Raw genomic sequence first — 20922 nt, 5'->3', positions numbered from 1 at the left:
ATAAATCAAAGGTAAATTCTAAAAAGAGTGCAGTACAGATTGTTGAAGGTGATCTGTATGTAGAGTTCAGTGAGGATGTATTCACATCTGTAAGTTAGTGCATGTAAGCCAGGCCATAATGGAAAAATGTATCTTACTCCCTTTATTATTTCGGGTCCAGCACTTTCACATTATCTCGGGGTCTCACATTATACAGAGGGCGACCAAGGTTTACCCCTTCATATAACCCGGGACGAACTGCCGGGTCGGTTAACCCAGGTTATAAGCGGTTTTGCTTTGATACTGCAATTCGACCCGGGTCAAGAAGTCACCAAATCGGCAATGACCCGGGTCCGAGGTGCGATGTGAAAAGGGTATTCTAAAATGCATCTCTTTTTCCACCTGGTATAGGCCAAGTGCAAGAACACAGAGATTAAGACTAATAGTACACCAGACACATTATCCTCCCAGAATTCACTACACATGATGGAAAAATACATCCCATTTATCTGTGTGGTAGGGAACCTTAGGGAAAATGAATCATACCTAACCATGCAGAAGTTGCTAATAGCAGCCAATCTGCTTTGCACAGTCATTTACTAGAATGTACACTAGAAGTGCTAGAAGCGTATTGGTTGCTATAGCCAACTTCTCCACCCATTAAAATAGTTTCCCAAACTACGGATCTACAGATATGCATGCTTATGTCCAGATAATAAATCAATTGACGAATTACAAATCAAGTCACCTGTGCTCAAGCATGGATATCTTTAAGAGCCTTACGATAATGATATAGAACCCCCCCCCCCCCCCAGATTGTAAAGCACAAATGTGTAGAGCAGTGGTTCCAAACTGTGTGCCGTGGCACCCTGGGGTACTTGCAGGGGTGCCCTGGATTGATGATCCATGATCAAGTTTAAGTTGTTTATGGCCAAAGTAATAGCCAAGTTGTGGACAAGCAGAGGTGAATTAAGATAATTACCACATAACCGACCAAGGATGAGTTATAAACACAATATTATTAACTTAATGTTTTTTTCTGACATTCTTAATAAGAGAGAGTCTTGGTCTAGGGGTGCCATAAAAATTTTTTTTCTGATACTCTGGGGTGCCGTGATTACACAAAGTTTGGGAACCCCTGGCATTAAGATTGTGTAGGATAGATTATATATCTATAGATAGACATCTGCAGTAAAGGAAATCAAGGGTAGGTGTTGCAATAAAAATAAAAAACGCACCCCACCCAGAAATGGTCAAAATCATGTTGTACTGCAGGTGGGCAGATGTAACATGTGCCTACAGAGTTAGATTTGGGTGGGTTCTATTTGGAATCTGTGCAGTAAATACACAGAATGCTTTATTTTTACAGCAATTTAGATTTTAGTTTGAACACACCTCACCAGAAATCAAACCCACTCTAAACAGACTTTTAAGCAGTAGTTGGGGGGAGAGGATTGATCAAAAAGTTATTTGGAAAGTAATCACTTCATACTTCTAGCTTCACAAGGGAAAAATATAAAGAGGGGTAATCAGAAGTAATGAGAAAGTGTGAGCAAGACTCAAATTATTTATTATTTTTTTTAAATGCAGTGTGCAGATTGTGCTAGAGTCCGTGTTAATTTACCAGGGACATCCCAATACAGAACGTGTGGCTAGTTTAATTCAGCCTTTGGGATAGTAAAGAGAGTAGGATAAAACAAAAAAAAAACAAAAAAATGACAATTCGTTTGCTGCATTAAGGAGTATAATATAGGAATAAAATCTGCAGAGCCTGGTCTTTCTAAATGTGGAGTTCAGAAGATAAAGATAATTTATGGTGAGAACCATGTGGGAGCTGTGGGGAATAGTTACAGCTGATGTCTCTAGTGTTCTCTGCCCAGTGGAGAACATGAAAGGGATGACAGTGTGCAGGTTATTAAGTGCATATTTGAGGCAAGAAGCCAGGTAAGTGGGTGGATTTGTGTGTGTGTGTGTGTGTGTGTGTGTGTGTGTGTGTGTGTGTGTGTGTGTGTGTGTGTGTGTGTGTTTGGGGGGGGGGGGAGATAAAGTAAAATTCAGTTACAGATTATAAAAAAAAAAAAAACAAGAGGAAAGAGGAAGTTTGTTCTACTGCACAAAGACAGGTAAAGCAAGGCTGACGCAGCGTCTGAGTCATTATTTTAATAATAGCCAACAAGTTTACAGAGCTGGAGAGGACTAGAAGCCAGTTTCTAGCACACAGATTTGCATGCACACTCTGAATTTGCATTCAGACAAACTAGATTACTAGATATCAGAAAAGATACATGTGAATAAGGGGCGGATCAGGGTATGAAGAAACCAAAAGTTAGGGTACAAGTGTCAACACTCGAGGGGAGGTGTATTCTATTAACCCCTATTTACTTCCGCCTTAAAAAAAAAAAAACCCACTACCGGAGCATAATGGAATGCAGCTGTACATGGGCAATGTGGACTATATAATCCAAATCAAAAAGTGACCTTGAATCGCACACAGCATTGTATGGCCCCCGGTAAGCCTAGTCGCAGGGGTAAATTACCACTGCTATTAGAATATCCCCCCAATTTGTAATGAACCCTATGCAATGATGACAGATATACAGAGTGAAAATATGAACTGCAGATCAGTAGTTTCTTATCCAAGCACCATGTAGTGACAGATCACTGAGGCTACGTACACACTGTGCGATTCAAGGGCACTTTCTGTTTTATTTGGATTACATAGTCCAAATCACATGTACAGCTGCAGTCGATGCCCATTTGAGGCACATCCCCACTAGGTCAGGATTGAATGTGCAGGCAAGACTATAGCACAAATCTGTACTATATAGACAAAATTAAACGTGTTTTGTCTGTGGTGGGATTCGATCCAGATCAAATGGAAAGAGAATTGCACTGAGTGTACACAACTTTAGACCATTGGTTCCAAAACGGAATACCAGTGGCATCCTGGGCACTTTCACGTATTGGTGGCCCAGAATGAAATTAAATTATCTATGGTCAATAGGATTGACAGCTTGTGTTGATTTTGCCTATCATAAAATGTGGAGAAGCAGAAGCACAACCTCTGCCCACCACCACATAACTGACCCAAGGGTGACCGGTGAGAATTTACTTTAGTCTAATAATATTGCTGAATATGAAAACAAAAAGGGGCAAGAAAGTTTGGGACCCAAAGACAGACAATATTACCACTTACACCTGGCACAGAACACACTCCCAAGGCTGGACTCAAAGTTACAGAAATTGGATAAAGCACTCTGGGACAAATTGCCCAACTTAAACAATTAAGAAAATTTAGACCTTTAACACAATATATTCCACATCTATATCCAGCAGCACACCACACTGATACACTACACTGAGGTAATATGCAATTAAGTATATATATTTATTGTGCAATCAAGTCATCCAGCTACGTAATATACTGATCGGGGTCAAAGGTTCATCCTAAAGCTGTGTACACACACTTCGATTTTTCCCTGTTATCGAATAGATTTTGCTTATAGAAGCAAAATTGAATCCACATCGAATGGTTTTTAGGACACTTTCGATTCGTGCTCTCGGTTTCTCAAAATTGAAAAGAAAAATAGACTGTGCAGCCAAGGAAATATCGAATGCGATCCAGTAAATAGAATGTGTACAATGTACCATGAATGTAAAATCGAATTCGATATCGAAATTGATATCTAATGCAAATGTACAGATGTAATGCCAGATCTAATAGAAAATCATCAAATCTAAAGCAAAACGAAGTGTGTGTACATAGCTTAAAAACTGCAGTCCAACAGCCATTATAGCAGGACTCGGCAAATCCCAGGTGCCAGGTCGCCACGGTGACCAGATAATTTTTTGCCACGAGGGAGGAAGCAGAATCTGGTTGTGGGCCAGTGTTGCCTAACCTCCCCAATCCCCAATTCTACCGGAGAAATACATTCTTCATGGTCTATGGCAGTGTTCTGAACCTGTCACATGCCAACTGCTAAGCTAAAGAAGCAAAAAGAACATTATAGCAATGGACAGCCCACATGGCCCATGAGAATGCTTTACTACATACTAAGGTTTTGCAGTGATTTACCTTGTTACAACCCGCCGTCACTCATTTTAAACTTCCTAGTAGAACATGGAATTCTTCACATCTAGTATTCTTTTATAACTGTGGCTCTTCCCTTCCACTTCCATGCACTCAGGGGCTGTTCTAGTCACACATATCTCTGAGCAGTGGGGTCTAGGCTTACCATTCACATCCATTTTTGGTTTGGTTTATTTTCATCTTACGTAAAAAGTTTTGTGCAAAGAATAAAAAGAAAAAAAAAAAGCATGTGCAAATAGGAACCCCATTGTGGCACAACACAGCACAGATGGAGTTAACAGCAGAAGGCCTACGGACCTTGCCCCTTCAGAGTACATGCATTTGCAGTGTATACTGCATTTCTGACCAGTTGTATGGAAAGTAAATAATTTTACTATGCCAATGTTAACCTCACCCTATTCTCATTGTTAATGTGTGTGTCATCACAAGAGTTGTAGAACAACATCTTAATGACTGACTATTCAACAGATAGCTGTATGAGGACTGCCTAAGTAGCGTGTTCATGACTAATCGAAAAAAGTGTGATCATTTAGACCAGGATCGCCTCTAAAAAAAGGTAATGTTATGACAGTGCCTGACAAATAATTTAAAGAGACCACATACAGTTGAGCAACAGCCCTAAAAATTGGTCAGTGGATTGGGGGGGAGGAATGAGAAATTCCTCATCCTCAACCGGTACATACGTTCCTCTCTTTTAAAGCAGGCAAGCTGCTTATTTACATTTTGCCATTCCTTATTTCAAGGTATATTTAACTACCTTGTGTACAGTGAAATATCTAAAGGTCCATACACACTGGGCATCTATGCCCATCATGTATGGACAGTGATTATCGCGGTCATTGCTGGGGGCAAAGCCACTCAGTGCATACACACTGAGCCGGCACCATCAGCGGGGAATGGACTGCTTTGCATAGCGCAGCGCTATGCAAAGCCATCCTCAAAGTCGCTCATCTGCTGGTATTACCAGCAGATGATTGGCTTTCCCGGCAATGATGCGGGAGCGAGCAGCAGCGCTCATCGCTGGGGCATACACATTGGGCAGCTTTGAGCTCAAAGCCGCTCAAACATTCTGTTTTGAGCGACTTTCAGCTCAAAGTTGCCCAGTGTGTATGGGCCTAAACTCTCCTGGACCGGTCCTCAAACAGTGAGTCTTGTTCCTAGACATGTCCTTATAATTCAGAGACTTATATACATTTTTTTTTGAGACACATTCCAATAATGCAAAATTAAACCATTCCGTCATCTTTAACAATTTCACCCAACTCAGCACTGGATAATGCAGAGACATCCTCATCTGACAAATAACCCAGAGACGACACATACTCCAGACTGGTTCGAGACCTAGGCCCTTTGCAAAAATTCTTCCTTAGAAGACAAAAGAGCTCTTCATCCACTCCATTAGCTGCACCAATTGAGTATATGTATTTTGGGGCAGAATCCTTAATATAGTCCCCACCCATTTTATCTTCGAACGTCCCCATAAAAGATTGGTCACAGGAAGTGCAACGTTTGGAAACATTTATTTTTGCATGTACTCTTTGTACCGGAGAGATTCCTTTATTATGCCCGGGCACTACTATATGTTGTGTGTTACGGGTCTAGGCAAGTCTTCTTATAATTAAAAGTGAAGTTTAACTTTACCTTTCATAAGGGTGCCCAAGCAGATAGTATCCTTGTCCTAAAATTTGTATCTTAATTAAACTCGAGGGAGCACCAAAGGTATGTTCATAACCTTTACATACTGACGGAGCGCCCCTGGTCCTTGTCCGGGGATCACCAGCGCAGAGGCGCTCCATCTGACTGGGACCCGCGTGCGTCTCACACACGCACGTCCCAGTTTCCGGACGGCGCCGTTGCGGGTTCCTGCCCGTCTTCACCTCAGGGAGACTGGCAGGGATAAGGGGGGACGGCGGGGGACACTGCGGGCGGCGGAGAAATCACCATAGCCAAGGGGCGCGCGAGCACCTCGTGCGCCCATGGTAAGAGCCGGCAATAGACGCCAGCCACCTGCAAGAACTAGGCCAGCAAATCAACAATGGTACTTGTGTAATAGCACGTCGCCCATTACGTAGTTAGCGTAGCGTCCCTATCAGAATCAGCGTAGTGTTCCCGCAGCCAGCGTAGTCAGTCAGCTTTACGCAGTTACCGTAGTTAGTCAGAGGTGAAGCACTAAAAACCAGTTACCACGTCATCATTACGGTTTCAGATGTATGATATGGCAAGTGTGAATGTGTTCCTGAAACACCTCCACTATCCACATCTGCCCGAAGTGTGGCGAGCGCTCGCCACACTTTATAAAATCAACTCCACGCCGACGTGGATAGTAGGGGTATGAACAGGTCAGGGGGACGCGTAACGCGTGCGCTCGCCACGGTTTGGGCTGGCGTGGATAGTGGGGGTTTGAAAGGGAGGCATTTGCCAGTATGCAACATGGAGCACTGCAAATGCCTCCTTTATTGTGCATAAGACGCACTTGCACCAGCATACCCTCTTTGTTCACGAGGCGCATGTGCTACCCAACCCCCTAACCCTGTGTCCCTGAAGCGGACACGTGCAGGGTTGCCGTACTCTGCTGCAATAATTACTGAGACGCAGGAGTGCCTCTCCACCGGTGCCCGCATGATCCCATCTCCGCCGGCGTCCGCCAGCGCAGGGGATCTGGCACTGTGTGAGGCGCTCACTAGGCTTGCCATGGACGCTGGGGACAGAGCCGGGCTGCCGCTAGGCAGTCGTTGGGCTGCTGCTGAGTCACTACGCTAGGCAGCAATTGGGCTACGCTGACAGCGTAGCTTAGGCTACGCTGAAAACATTCCTTTTTTGTCTATACTAGTCCTATATCAAATGATCCTAGTTTTTAGGGGAAAAATAAAAAAATATCTGTGCACCTACCAAGCTCCCTTGAACAAAGACAAGGAGATATTTCCGGGCTCTGAGGAATGCAACCTAGACCCTGCTATTTACCAATGATGGAAGGCCCACAGTATGTCAAAGCTAAGTGGTAGATTATATATCCATCAAACCATGCAGGTGCTCAAGCTATCTATGTAGTGTTCATTCTAGAACCCGCTATCGTTGAAAACCCATGCAGTTCCTCTTCCCTGCCTAGGGTGTTGCGGTCTATTGTAGCGCTTTTAGCACAGTGTAATCTGTAGATCAGCACTGATATGCAAACCAGAACTGTGCTAGAAACACCACAGCAGATAGCAACACCCCAGGCAGGGAACAGGAACTGCATGGGCTTTCAAAGATGGTGGGTGCTAGAATGAACACTACTATGGGATACATACCGATGACCAGCAGTGGAAACGTCAGCCTCCCGATGGAGGGAGCCAGAAAGGGATCAGGTTAGTACACTTACTGATGCCGGCATCAGTCAGAATGCAGGTGTTGGTATTAAGACTGCTGGCACCCCGTCTGACGGGATACTGAATGCATCCCCTTTCATGGCTCTGCGCATGATAACGTGCATACTAGGAGAACCCTAGAAGGATTGCATTAACACAGGGCTCCACAAACCCGGGCGCCAGGTCACCAAGCCGACCAGATACGGCTTCCTGGCGACCAGATTTTTGTGGGGAGGAAGCAGAATCTGGTCATGGCCGAGTGCATGGCAGAGCAGGTCCGCCGCGGCTATATGTCAGCTAGAGCCGGCATCACTGTACTGCAGCCCGGCCTCCCCAGCATGCAGCAGCAGCTCGGGCTGGTTCACCCATGTACCCATCTGCCGGCGCTGTCAGAGCCCGGTCTCCCCGCACGCAGAAGCAGCAGCAGCTCCTCATCTGGGTGGATATGCACCATATGTATCCAGCCTCCCCCGAACACAGCAGCAGCAGCTCTGGGTGTAACTGGCCACCGCCGCTAACACTAACCCCCAGCTGCGGTCAGACTATGGCATGGCAACGAGCAGGTTAACCCCTGACAGAACATGGTAACCCCATAGCAACAAGCATATTAACCCCTGGCACAGCATGTAGCCACATTGGCAATGAGCATGTAGGTATGAGTTGAATTTATGTGGCATAATATGTAATTACGGCATGTGGTATTATATGTAATGAGCATTACGATTTTTGGTGTAATGGTCATTACAGCCCGGTGTATATGTAATGGCCGTATTTGGGGGGCGCGCACTGTCCCTATTATTAGATTATTTGGCTCCTACATTTTCATCCTGGCACCTAGATTTTAAAGAAATTTGTGAAGCCCTGCATTAACATAAGGTGTAATTATTTCACTGCAAAGGCCTATCCAGCCATTAGACTTCAATCCAAATAGGAGAGATGCACTGCGAATTCTTGCTAAAGGATCTTAAGACATCTAAGCATTCAAAACTCTAATTTTGCACACACAAATATAAGTTAATCTGCACCTTATATAATATATCAACCTTCTTATATGTTAACAGCTACCTTGTAAAACCAGTACCAACCTCATTAAAAACTGGATACATAACCGCATACAGGGGCATGGAAACCATAGAAGTGGTCTCTGCTTCATTCTTCATCTCTTCCATTGTCATCCTCATTCAAAGAGACCAGGGTGTTAGAATATGGTGCTATGGAAGCAGAAAACTCTTCATTCAGTGCGCTCAATCCGGTCGTTATTACTTGTGCAAGAAATTGTTCAATGTCACCCTGCAAAGAAAATTAAAGGATTAGTAGAGCCAGAGCCAATGATACATATTCTCTGGACTTGTGTGATCGAGAGGACTTTCCCTGTATGCAAGTCAACTTTAGTGGCCTCCCAGCAGCCTCAGAGCTCAGCAGCTCACTACAGTATGTACAGCATGTGTAATGTGTTGAAGCAAATACTGAGGAAGCACCAACATGCTCTGGAATCATGGGCTGGCTGATCAATGTAAGGAACAAAGCCATTATCAGTCATTTTGTGACCAGATAATAAATATTTCTGTATTACTACTGTACTGTAATATTTCTGTATTTACTACTGTTTATCATAAACAAATCTAGAACTAAATAGACACTGATCAGCTGAACGACATATTGCTTGTTCAGATACTATACCATGGGTCTTCAAACTGTGGCCCTCCAGATGTTGTGAAACTACAAATCCCAGCATGCCTTGCCACAGTTTTAACACTCCCTTATAGCAAAACTGTGGCAAGGCATGCTGGGATTTGTAGTTTCACAACATCTGGAGGGTCACAGTCTGAAGACCCATATACCATAGTAGCTGTTCTGTCACAGGATTAAACATCTGGTTAACTACGCAATTACAAAATATTCTCCTTTGCAAAAAGTTTACAGGGGAACCACTGGCTCCACTCGTCTCCACCTTGTCATAGGTGCCGGCATTGCAGGAGTGCAAGAACTGCTGGCAGTGAATGAATATTGAATTGCAGCTCACTGTAGTCTTGTGAACAAGAAATTAAGTTCACCTTGCAAGGCTATGCCCTGATAGGTCAATTCTCTGGAATAGTTGCATCAATGGCTTCGAACGTGAAAAAAAAAATGTTTAAAAGCGCAGACATAACTGACTAACAGTGACCATTTCTCCTAAAGCAAAGTATATGAAAGCGATAACTTCACAGTTAAGCCAACAATTGGCCTTGTACACAGTGAGGATTTGAAAGCAGTCTCTAATGCGGTTAAATTTAAAAAGACGAGCAAGCAACTTGTCCTGTACATAGAAACTCATTGAGGGGTTTGTTTTACGGCAATTTCTACGATGATCCAAGTATATGGGAATTCCCTTTTTAATGTACACATTACATAATGCTATGGAAAACTTTGACATACTCAATGAAGACTCTTAAAATGTGGTCTTAAAGAGGGCATAGGTCAAGGTTTATTTTACTCTCTCTGTACAAGCTCTTTGAACAGGCTTTGGGGGTTATTCTGGTTGATTCGCTCGGATGCAAATTTGCATCCTTGCGAGTCAACCAGATCCTGCCTTGCGAATGGTGGTATGCTGGCCCATCATTCGCAAGGCACGTTCCTTCGCACAGCATGTGAATGGACGTTTCACATAAACATCCATTCGCATGCCAGTGATGTCAGCTGCCCGCCCCCCCACATGTCCGTCACGGCCGCATTAGCATGCCCAGCGTTCTCATGGAAACGCCCATGAAATGCTGGGCGTTCCCATATGCAATATTTGGCCAAATACACCAAGTGATTTTAAGCTCAAAGTTGCTTAATGTACCCATTCTGAGCTACTTTGAGCTCCAAATCGGCAAGTGTGTATGGCTGGTGAGCGCTGAAGCATTCTCTCGCATTATATATATATATATATATATATATATATATATATATATATATATATATATATATATATATATATATATATATATATATATATAGATCAGTGGGTCGGCGGCACTCCACCATAGGATTTAAATAAGAAGGCTTAAGAGAGATGCGGCGGTGCCTTCCTCGTCACGGCTCAATCGGTCGGGATACACAATATGCTGGAAGGTGGCACTCAGCCAATAAGACTCAGACAGGCCCAAATAGATGCCAACGTTTCAATGCTTCTTTATTGCATTTTCGTCAGGGTGCTGATACAGAGACATACATACAAACAACTCACCTAAATACCCCCAACACACGTGCACGTCCACTCACCGCCGGCCGGTCTGCGTCTAATCGTGGCGTCATCCGCCCGTACAGGTAGGAGACGCGAGGTGTGTCTGAACAAAACATGTGATAGAAACAAACAAATCAGAAGAGAGCATTTACGGTACCATAGTAACAGACTGTGCGGCATATCAATGTAATAGCACAAGAAGTCAAAGAGCGTTACAGTTACAAAGTAATACATATGCAATCAAGCAATTAAATATAATGTAAACATTAAGACCAGATCATAATGAACATACATGATTAAATGATTTAGATAAAACAGGACAGACCGAGCTGTTCATTCAGCCCGCGGGGTGAAAGTGTCTCAAGTCTGAAAATCCATCTGGATTCAGCCTGTAGCAGACGGAGACCTCTATCACCACCGCGTTTATTCTCAGGAATATGCTCAATAATCCGATAACGCAGGGAAGCCAGGGTATGCCTGGCTTGTACAAAATGTCGGGCCACCGGATGATCACTGTGGCCAGCAAGCAGTGCGGCTTTGATGGTGTGTCGATGCGCAGCTGCCCTTTCTTTAAATGCCCTCTCTGTCTTGCCGACATAGTGTCGACCACAGGGGCAACTTATAAGGTATACAACGAATTTTGTACTACATGTGACCCTTTGCCTGATGTTAAAACATTTACCTGAATAGGGATGGTAGAATTTGTCACCAACCACCATGTGCCCACAAGTGACACAACCCGTACACTTAAAGCATCCTACCCGAGGGGTAGCAAGAAATGTGGTTGGTGCAGTTGGTTGTAGTAGAGGTGCAACATCATTTTTAACCAAGTATGATTTTAAATTTCTACCCCTAGTGTAGGCATTCATCATCCTGTGTTCTCTAAGGGATTTAAGGGATGGATCACCAGTGATGATCGGCCAGTATTTCTTGGCAGATCGATTGATAGCATCACTGGCATGATGGTAGGAATTTACCCACACAAACTTTTTTTGTTCCAGTGACCTGTCTTTTGCGACAAACAATTTGTCACGGGGGATGCTTAATACTTTATTCTTGGCTTCTAATAGAAGTGACAGTGCATATCCTCTCTTAACAAATTTTTCAATCATGTCGGCAAGGGCTTTATCCAAGTCACTACGATTACTGGTAATCCTGCTAACTCTGAGCATTTGTGAAAAAGGAAGTCCCCTTTTCAGGGGTGCTGGATGATTACTGTTAGCCAATAAGAGATTATTTCGGTCTGTCAATTTGGTAAAAAGAGATGTCGTTATATTGCCCTGATTAAGTGTAATTTTGACATCTAGGTAATGAACCATGTCAGCACTTATGTCAAATGTCAACTTTATGGGAGACTCAGTGGAATTGTGTTCCTCAATCAAGGAGATGAGAGACGTTTGAGGCCCTGACCAAACGACCAACAGGTCGTCTATATATCTTGTATACATTAAGACCTGACAACTGATCGATGGTTGAGAGTAAAAGATTTCTTCCTCTACCAGAAACATATAGCAATTGGCGAACGACGGGGCCACTGAGGACCCCATCGCGCAGCCCTGTAGTTGCAGATAAAATTTATCATTAAACATAAAATAATTACATTTTAATGTCATTTCTAGTAGGGACAGGAAGAATGGAACAGAGGGACCAATGTACAGTGGGTTATCAGTTATGAGACGTCTAACAGCCTGCAATCCACCATCGTGTGGAATGCAGGTATACAGACTCTTTACGTCTATAGTACATAACTGCGTACCTGCTGGCAAAACCCCAAGGTCCTTCAATTTCAGTAGTAATGTGTTGGTATCTTTCAAATACGTGCTGCGAGCCTGTACCACTGGCTGCAGCAGAAAGTCAAGGTAAATGGATACAGCTTCAAATAAAGAACCCCGAGCTGATATTATCGGCCGGCCAGGCGGATTTTGTAGATCTTTGTGGATCTTAGGTATGGTATATATAAGTGGCACCACTGGGAATTTTGTGGTTAAAGCCTCTTTTATCTCAATGTCGATGATCCCTTTAGACACTACTGTGGATAACAAAGAGTCCAGATCGGCTTTGAAAATACAGGTAGGGTCCTTTGGAAGACTGCGATACACATTACTGTCACTGAGTTGCATGGATAGTTCAGCAACATAGTTGGAAGTGTTCATAACCACCACCCCCCCGCCCTTATCTGCAGGGCGCACAACAATGGATCGACAGGCACCCAAGGTTTTTAAAGCCTGCCACTCATCTTTGGAGAAGTTGATGTGTGAGGGAGTGGGCTGATACAGATGTTGGGATGTCTCTTGTTCGATCAGTCGACAATAGGTCCTGATCGAAATATTGGTGGATGAAGGATCAAAGTGAGATTTTGCCCTCAGCTTAGATGGCAAGGTAGGTGTCGACAGAGTGTCGACAGTCGGCGCGCCAGTGTCTTGTTTAGAGAAGTATTCTTTAAGGCGTAGCTGACGTCCTAATTTAAACTGCTCAATTTTTACATTGAACGGGTCAGGTGTTGTGGACGGGACGAAGTTGAGACCTCTGGATAAAACCTTGTACTCACAGGGGGACAGCGGGCGAGAGGAAAGGTTGAAGACATTCTCCATAGCAGTTACCTCCGACCTCGTAGAGGGGGGCGACGTTGATATTTTCCTTTTGTTTTGCCCGCCGCGGCGGGTAAACGTCCTTCTGGATTTGCTATTTGGGCCCGTGTTTTGACCCCTAAAGGGAGCTGACCAGAGGAAGGTTCATGACGTTCATCACTTGCAGATGAAGCTTCGTCCCTTGAATTATCGGTGTCCAATCCTGCCCGGTTGAAGCGGTTCTGTTGGCGACGTCGCGGTTGGCGTTGTGTCTGGTCGCCCCCAGTAAGCCAGGGGTAGACCAGATGACGCTCATAATCACTGGCCACTCTTTCTTTTTTATTACGTTTGTAATTTATTAAATCTTTCTTATACTTCTCAATGTAGGTATTCAATTTATCTTTCCAATTAACCGATGAGTCGGCGATCAGTGTCGGCATGCTGATAGTTTCAAATGCTTCCAATTTGCCCCTAATGACCTTCAGCTCGCGGGTAGAGGAAGAAATCTTTTACTCTCAACCATCGATCAGTTGTCAGGTCTTAATGTATACAAGATATATAGACGACCTGTTGGTCGTTTGGTCAGGGCCTCAAACGTCTCTCATCTCCTTGATTGAGGAACACAATTCCACTGAGTCTCCCATAAAGTTGACATTTGACATAAGTGCTGACATGGTTCATTACCTAGATGTCAAAATTACACTTAATCAGGGCAATATAACGACATCTCTTTTTACCAAATTGACAGACCGAAATAATCTCTTATTGGCTAACAGTAATCATCCAGCACCCCTGAAAAGGGGACTTCCTTTTTCACAAATGCTCAGAGTTAGCAGGATTACCAGTAATCGTAGTGACTTGGATAAAGCCCTTGCCGACATGATTGAAAAATTTGTTAAGAGAGGATATGCACTGTCACTTCTATTAGAAGCCAAGAATAAAGTATTAAGCATCCCCCGTGACAAATTGTTTGTCGCAAAAGACAGGTCACTGGAACAAAAAAAGTTTGTGTGGGTAAATTCCTACCATCATGCCAGTGATGCTATCAATCGATCTGCCAAGAAATACTGGCCGATCATCACTGGTGATCCATCCCTTAAATCCCTTAGAGAACACAGGATGATGAATGCCTACACTAGGGGTAGAAATTTAAAATCATACTTGGTTAAAAATGATGTTGCACCTCTACTACAACCAACTGCACCAACCACATTTCTTGCTACCCCTCGGGTAGGATGCTTTAAGTGTACGGGTTGTGTCACTTGTGGGCACATGGTGGTTGGTGACAAATTCTACCATCCCTATTCAGGTAAATGTTTTAACATCAGGCAAAGGGTCACATGTAGTACAAAATTCGTTGTATACCTTATAAGTTGCCCCTGTGGTCGACACTATGTCGGCAAGACAGAGAGGGCATTTAAAGAAAGGGCAGCTGCGCATCGACACACCATCAAAGCCGCACTGCTTGCTGGCCACAGTGATCATCCGGTGGCCCGACATTTTGTACAAGCCAGGCATACCCTGGCTTCCCTGCGTTATCGGATTATTGAGCATATTCCTGAGAATAAACGCGGTGGTGATAGAGGTCTCCGTCTGCTACAGGCTGAATCCAGATGGATTTTCAGACTTGAGACACTTTCACCCCGCGGGCTGAATGAACAGCTCGGTCTGTCCTGTTTTATCTAAATCATTTAATCATGTATGTTCATTATGATCTGGTCTTAATGTTTACATTATATTTAATTGCTTGATTGCATATGTATTACTTTGTAACTGTAACGCTCTTTGACTTCTTGTGCTATTACATTGATATGCCGCACAGTCTGTTACTATGGTACCGTAAATGCTCTCTTCTGATTTGTTTGTTTCTATCACATGTTTTGTTCAGACACACCTCGCGTCTCCTACCTGTACGGGCGGATGACGTCACGATTAGACGCAGACCGGCCGGCGGTGAGTGGACGTGCACGTGTGTTGGGGGTATTTAGGTGAGTTGTTTGTATGTATGTCTCTGTATCAGCACCCTGACGAAAATGCAATAAAGAAGCATTGAAACGTTGGCATCTATTTGGGCCTGTCTGAGTCTTATTGGCTGAGTGCCACCTTCCAGCATATTATATATATATATATATATACACACACACACACACACACACACACACACACACACACACACACGAATTGCTCAATGTATTCACAGGATTACTCAGCATACACACTGGGCAAAAAACACCCATAAACACTGGACACTGGTGACCAGCCACTACTACCCATATATATTGGTCTTATTAGATAAAGTCAGAAATGTTAACTGAAATGTATAAACATCAAAATCTAGAGCTTCTTTGAATAACGTCTATCAAAATAAGAAAAAAAAAATATACAAAAATGTAGGAGAAAACCAACAGCAGGAAAACTTACAGATAAAACCATTTACACAATAGTAATATTTTAGCATTCATTGTTCCATCATTGCAGGTGGTAATAAGTGGGGGTGTGGAAATCCACATTACATTAACAAACAAACTTTATTTCAAATGGCCTAATTGGATGTGACTGACAATAATCGCATTATTTTGCAGTTACCTTACATAGCATTTCACACTAGCCAGACCACTACAGTGGTTATCTGCCTTCTCTGGTCGTATGCCCATAACATGGCAATTCCTAAGTTGGTGACCTAAAATACAAAACTGGACTTCCACAGTTCTCTTCTGAATTTGGCAGGTCCCTTCAAAGCAGGCTATCATCAGGACTGAATCCGATGACAGGTCGGCAAGCAATAGGTCGACATGGTATTGGACTTTTAACTTTTGTCGACATATAGCAGGTTGAACTATTGACTGTCAACCTAGACAGTGTTGACTTAATGATCCACACCCCATCAGTACACCCCCACCATGATCTTCCAATTAATATAAAGGATGGCAGTGAACTGGGAAACCGAATAACGGACCTGCTGCTTGCACCAATTTACTCTGTAGTATCTACTGAGCCCAATAAAAGCTGTAAGGTGACTCGTTTTCACCAAAGCTTACACTGGAGTCTACATCTAAAGTCTTACATTTTTACTAAATATAAGTGGGTGACCAAACTAGAAAGTAACCAGAGAGCCATTTTAAAGCAATGCTGCCAAAAGAACAACGGACAATGTAAGAGCAACAGAGACCTGGCAGTTCCATTCAGCCACGTTCTACTCTAAACCATTGAAGTCTCCAGAATCTGTAGCAGGAAGCTTACAGGGAGAAACGTTTTTTTGGCCAGAAAGAAGGGCCTATCTATGGAGCACATCTCTAGAAATTATTCTAGGTAGGACATTTACAGCAAACACCTCACTCCTAATTAGTTGCTTGTCCCAGGAACGTAAAATTAGGTTTCTTCTGAATATACAAGAACATCTGTATGCTGCAATATTTCTAGAGGTACATACACACTGGGTGATTCTGAACTGAAAGCAGCTCAGTTTTATTGCTTTCAGCTCAAAAGCCGCCCAGTGTGTGTAATTTTCGTTTTTTGCTTGCTCTATGTATTGATTTATACCACGACCCGATGAAAAGACCTAAACGGTCTTGAAACATTGTCGCACTAACTTGCTGATATGCTTCAATAACTACTTCACGAAAATATAATTTTTTCAACAAGTCCAATGAGTGCCGCTTATTACATAGTAGATAAGGCTGAATAAAGACTTGCGTCCATAGAGTTTAACCTAGGTTTTAAATATCTTATCCCATGTTAGATAGTATGTTCTGATATTTTTAAAGGCAGATTATGATTCTTATTTGTACCCTTGGAGGTTTTTAACCAATAAATGTTTTTCCAACCTTAATTTAAAAATTTATTTATTGTGTCTGCCGACACCACTTCTCCAGGAAAAGAGTTCCACAGTTTGACTGCACTGACTGTAAAGAAATTTTTTCTTCTAAGGGAACAAAATCTTCTTTCTTGGAGAAAGGTCTGTACTTCCGGAATGCTAGCTAATTTCCTTTGAAAGAAAATGGAAAGAGATTAAATCTGTACTTTCAAGGAACCAAGCCAGAGGCCCAGGTCAGCCTGACTGCAGAAAATCGATCCAGTTTAAAATACGCAGGTGGAAACAAATTAGTTTTGCACCAGACTACATACTTTCTCCAGATCTTATGGTAATGGGAAGCAGTCACTGGTTTCCTTGCCTGGGTCATGGTGGAAATGACAGAAGCATGAAGGTCTTTCCTGGCTAAAATCTGCCTCTCAACCTCCAGGCCATCAAACGAAGCCGCCCTAAGTCCTGGTAAATGAAGGGCCAGATGAGCAAGTCTACTATGAGAGGCAGATGCCAGGGGGTCCCCACCCCCATGGCCTGAAGATCTGCGTACCATGCCCTTCGAGGCCAGTACAGGGCCACCAGAATTGCATCCATTCCTTGGCTCTGAATTCTTTAGCACGCAACTTATCAAGGGAATGGGAGGAAACAGGTAAACCAGGTTTAACGACCAAATAGTTGTTAGTGCATGGACTGCCACTGCCTGAGGGTCCCTGGACCTGGACCAATACTTGTCCACCTTTTTGATTCTGGATGCCATCAGGTTGATCTGTGGTAATCCCCATCGATCCACAATCTGTGCAAACACCTGGGGGTTGAGACTCCATTCTCCTGGGTGCAACGTGTGACGACTAAGGAAGTCCGCCTCCCAGTTGTCCACACCAAGAATAAATATGGCGTCAAGGCCAGGGCGTGAGTCTCTGCCCAAACCAAGATCTTAGATACATCCCTCATGCAGGACATGCTTTGTCCCCCCCTGCCAGCTGGTGTATGCAACAGTCGTTGTGTTGTCTGACTGAACCTGGATTGGCAGGCTCTGCAACAAGCGGGACGCCTGCAGGAGAGTATAATAGACAGCTCGGAGTTCAAAACAGTGGATGTGAAGTTTGGACTCCCACAGAGACCATTTTCCCAAAAAAAGCCTTCCGTGTGTCACCGCTCCCCAGCCGAGGAGACTGGCGTCTGTCGTCAATCCCGGATCTCGAAACGTCTGCACGCCAAGAGGTTTTGCGGGTGAAGCCACCATTGCAAAGACAGCCTCCTTTGAGGCGCTCCGAACTGGAGCGCCTCAAAAGGAGGCAACCATTTTTCCCAGTAGTTGGATGCACTGATGGACTGACACCAGAACCGGTGTAAGGACTGCCACTAGCAACAGATGAATGGCCACCATATTTTCCTTTGGCTGGAACACTTTCTGTTCCACTGTATCCAGAATCATCCCTAAGAACTGGAGATGCCTGAATGGGGTCAGTGAGGACTTGTGCAGGTTCAAAATCTACCCGTGCGAAGACAGGACATGCATTGTGGCGGTGATGTCCGCTCTCAACAGTTCCTCTGTTCTCGCCTTTAATCAGCAGATCATCCAGGTATTGGATAACATTTACCGCTTGAGCCCTTAGCAAGGACATCATTTCCTCCATGTCCTTTGTAAAGATGCTGAGCCATGGACAGGCCGAAAAGGTACTTGGAACTGGAAATGCTCGTTTTCTATTGCGAACCTGAGGTACGCCTGGTGCGGTTGCCATATGGTAAATGTGAAGGTATGCGTCTGAGCGTTTTAAAAGTGCCTGCGGCTGTAAAATGGCTCCCAAAGCATGCAGAGAAGCAGGAAATTGGTGCCAGAGCTGTGTCCCCGCACAGTAAACCCCGCCCCTTACAAAAGGTGCTGGTGCTTTAACTAATCTTTATACTAGCACTGTTGCTATTCCTAGCAAACACATTAACACCTGCCCTGATGGTCCAGAGGCAGTTTAAGGCATCCAGGGTTTACAGAGGGCTGTGCGGTTCCCGTGCAGGGACACAGCCATCATCATGCCGCACATCAACCGGGGTACCCCACTAGAGGGGACCCAGGGTAACACTCACCACAGACGTCTTCAGACTGAGCCAGGGGGTTGTAGCAAGCTGGGGGTGTGAAGTGCTGCAGCGCAATGCCCACCACGGCAATCACCCACACAGGACAGTGGTCCTGCAGCAGGGACAGTTCAGTACCTTGAAAGGCCAGCAACTGTAACCCCCCCCTGGCTTCCCATGAAACAGGGTGCCGTTTAGTCCAAAACAGGCTTCCCAAAATAACAAACAAAATTAAATGAAGAAAAAACGCTCTTCAAGAGCTCTGTAAGTGCAGCCTCTCCGAGGGCACATTTTTCTAAACTGAGGTGGAGGAGATAGTAGGGGGGGGGGGGGGGGAGGAGCCAGTACACCCACTGTAAAGAGATCTATGTGCCCGTCTCCTGCGGAGGACCTCTTCTTACCCAATGTATTGAGAACCCAGTATACCATATGAATGATAGTGAAATACAGCGCTTGGGTTTGACTGAAAGATGTGATACTAACACACTATGTAAAATGTTGTAAACATTTATCCAATAATTACAAACATGAATGACATTCATCAGGACCTCAGAAGAGTTGTTGATGCTCATAATGCTGGAAATGGTTACAAACCCATTTCTAAAAAGAGTTTGGACTCCACGAGTCAGTAAGATTGTATGTATGTAGAAATAATGGGTGAGATTTAATAGGAGGAGAGATTCAGAAAGTGAGAGATTTGGTGAGAAATTTCCAGTTTTTTTAAAGCGGCAATCATTTACACGGCAAAATCAAACTGGTTTAGCAGTGTAAATGATTGCCGCTTTAAAAAACCTGGAGATTTCTCACCAAATCTCTCACTTTCTAAGTCTCTTCTATTAAATCTCACCCCATATATCTCCAGTCCATTATTACCCTCCAACAAAGATCACACCAAAAGCAAGGCATCTAATTGTTCACAAAGGTAAAGGAACCTAAGGTAACCTCTAAAGGCCCCATACATTAGTCCGACTTGTCCTAAGGACAAGTCGGACCTGATGTCACCCTGCAGCTCCCCGGGAGGGGGAAGCACGATTAGGCACTTGATGTGCCAAGGTTTGCATATGATAAATTGCATGAGGGGAGCTGCAGGAGGAGGGAGCCGTGCGGGGGGGTCATCAGCGGGCGGGGGATGCCAGCTAATAGAGAGCCGAGCAGGGGGAGGCTGCATAGGGAGCCGGGCAGGAGGAGGGTGACAGCGGGAGCAGCGCGCTGGGCAGGGAGGATGATGCTGGCTGCCGGGCAGCGGCGGGAGCCGGGAGGAACACAGATAACTTGAAAAAAAAAAAAAAAAACCCATACAGAATGACTAGCAACCCATTGATTGGCTGAGAGAGGTCTCAGCCAATCAATGGCTTGCTAGTCATCTGTATGGGCTTTTTTGTTTCTTCAAGTTAGTGTGTAGTGTAATGGGCATAGCAGAGTATGACAATGTTTAATGGGCGTAATACTAGTGCAATTTTTTAATGTTTCTAAAAAGCAGGGTTGAAAGGGTTGAAATCCCGGCACTTCAGCCCATGGAATTTGGTCCGGGACCCTTTCACACCAGCGTTGGTACCGGGGCCAACCTGGGAAATTTGGCTGGTGTGAAAGGGATATACCACAAAAAAAAAAACCTGAAACCTAGATCAGTCTCCCTGTGCCAACTCTTCCCCAGGTAAACACACATGCCCCATAACATAATAGAAAATGTGATTGAGACTAGGCCACATAGAGGTAAAAATCAGTGGCCATTAAAGCTTTTTTTTTTTTGGTGGTAGACCGGTATCAGCATGGACGCACATCCATTAATTTGGAATAAGCTGGGTATTAAATTCTCACACTGGCATCCAAGTAGACACCAGTGTGAGATATGGAAAAGAAGG

At 44.1% G+C, this 20922-nt stretch overlaps 1 protein-coding gene across 1 annotated transcript in view; it reads right to left on the bottom strand.

The window, feature by feature from the left end:
- Positions 1-20922, bottom strand: part of PDCD10 (programmed cell death 10) — a 38440-nt gene that overhangs the window by 12273 nt on the left and 5245 nt on the right. The window contains exon 2 of the mRNA XM_083177823.1: positions 8499-8703. Within this exon, the coding sequence (XP_083033949.1) occupies positions 8499-8594 (96 nt within the window). The 5' untranslated portion in view covers positions 8595-8703. The remainder of the gene's footprint in view (positions 1-8498; positions 8704-20922) is intronic.

This window comes from Crinia signifera, chromosome 3 (assembly GCF_055691185.1).
Source record: "Crinia signifera chromosome 3, ASM5569118v1, whole genome shotgun sequence".
NCBI lineage: Eukaryota > Metazoa > Chordata > Amphibia > Anura > Myobatrachidae > Crinia > Crinia signifera.
Note: the sequence above shows the minus strand (reverse complement) of the source record. Positions and strands in the feature narration are given on the sequence as shown.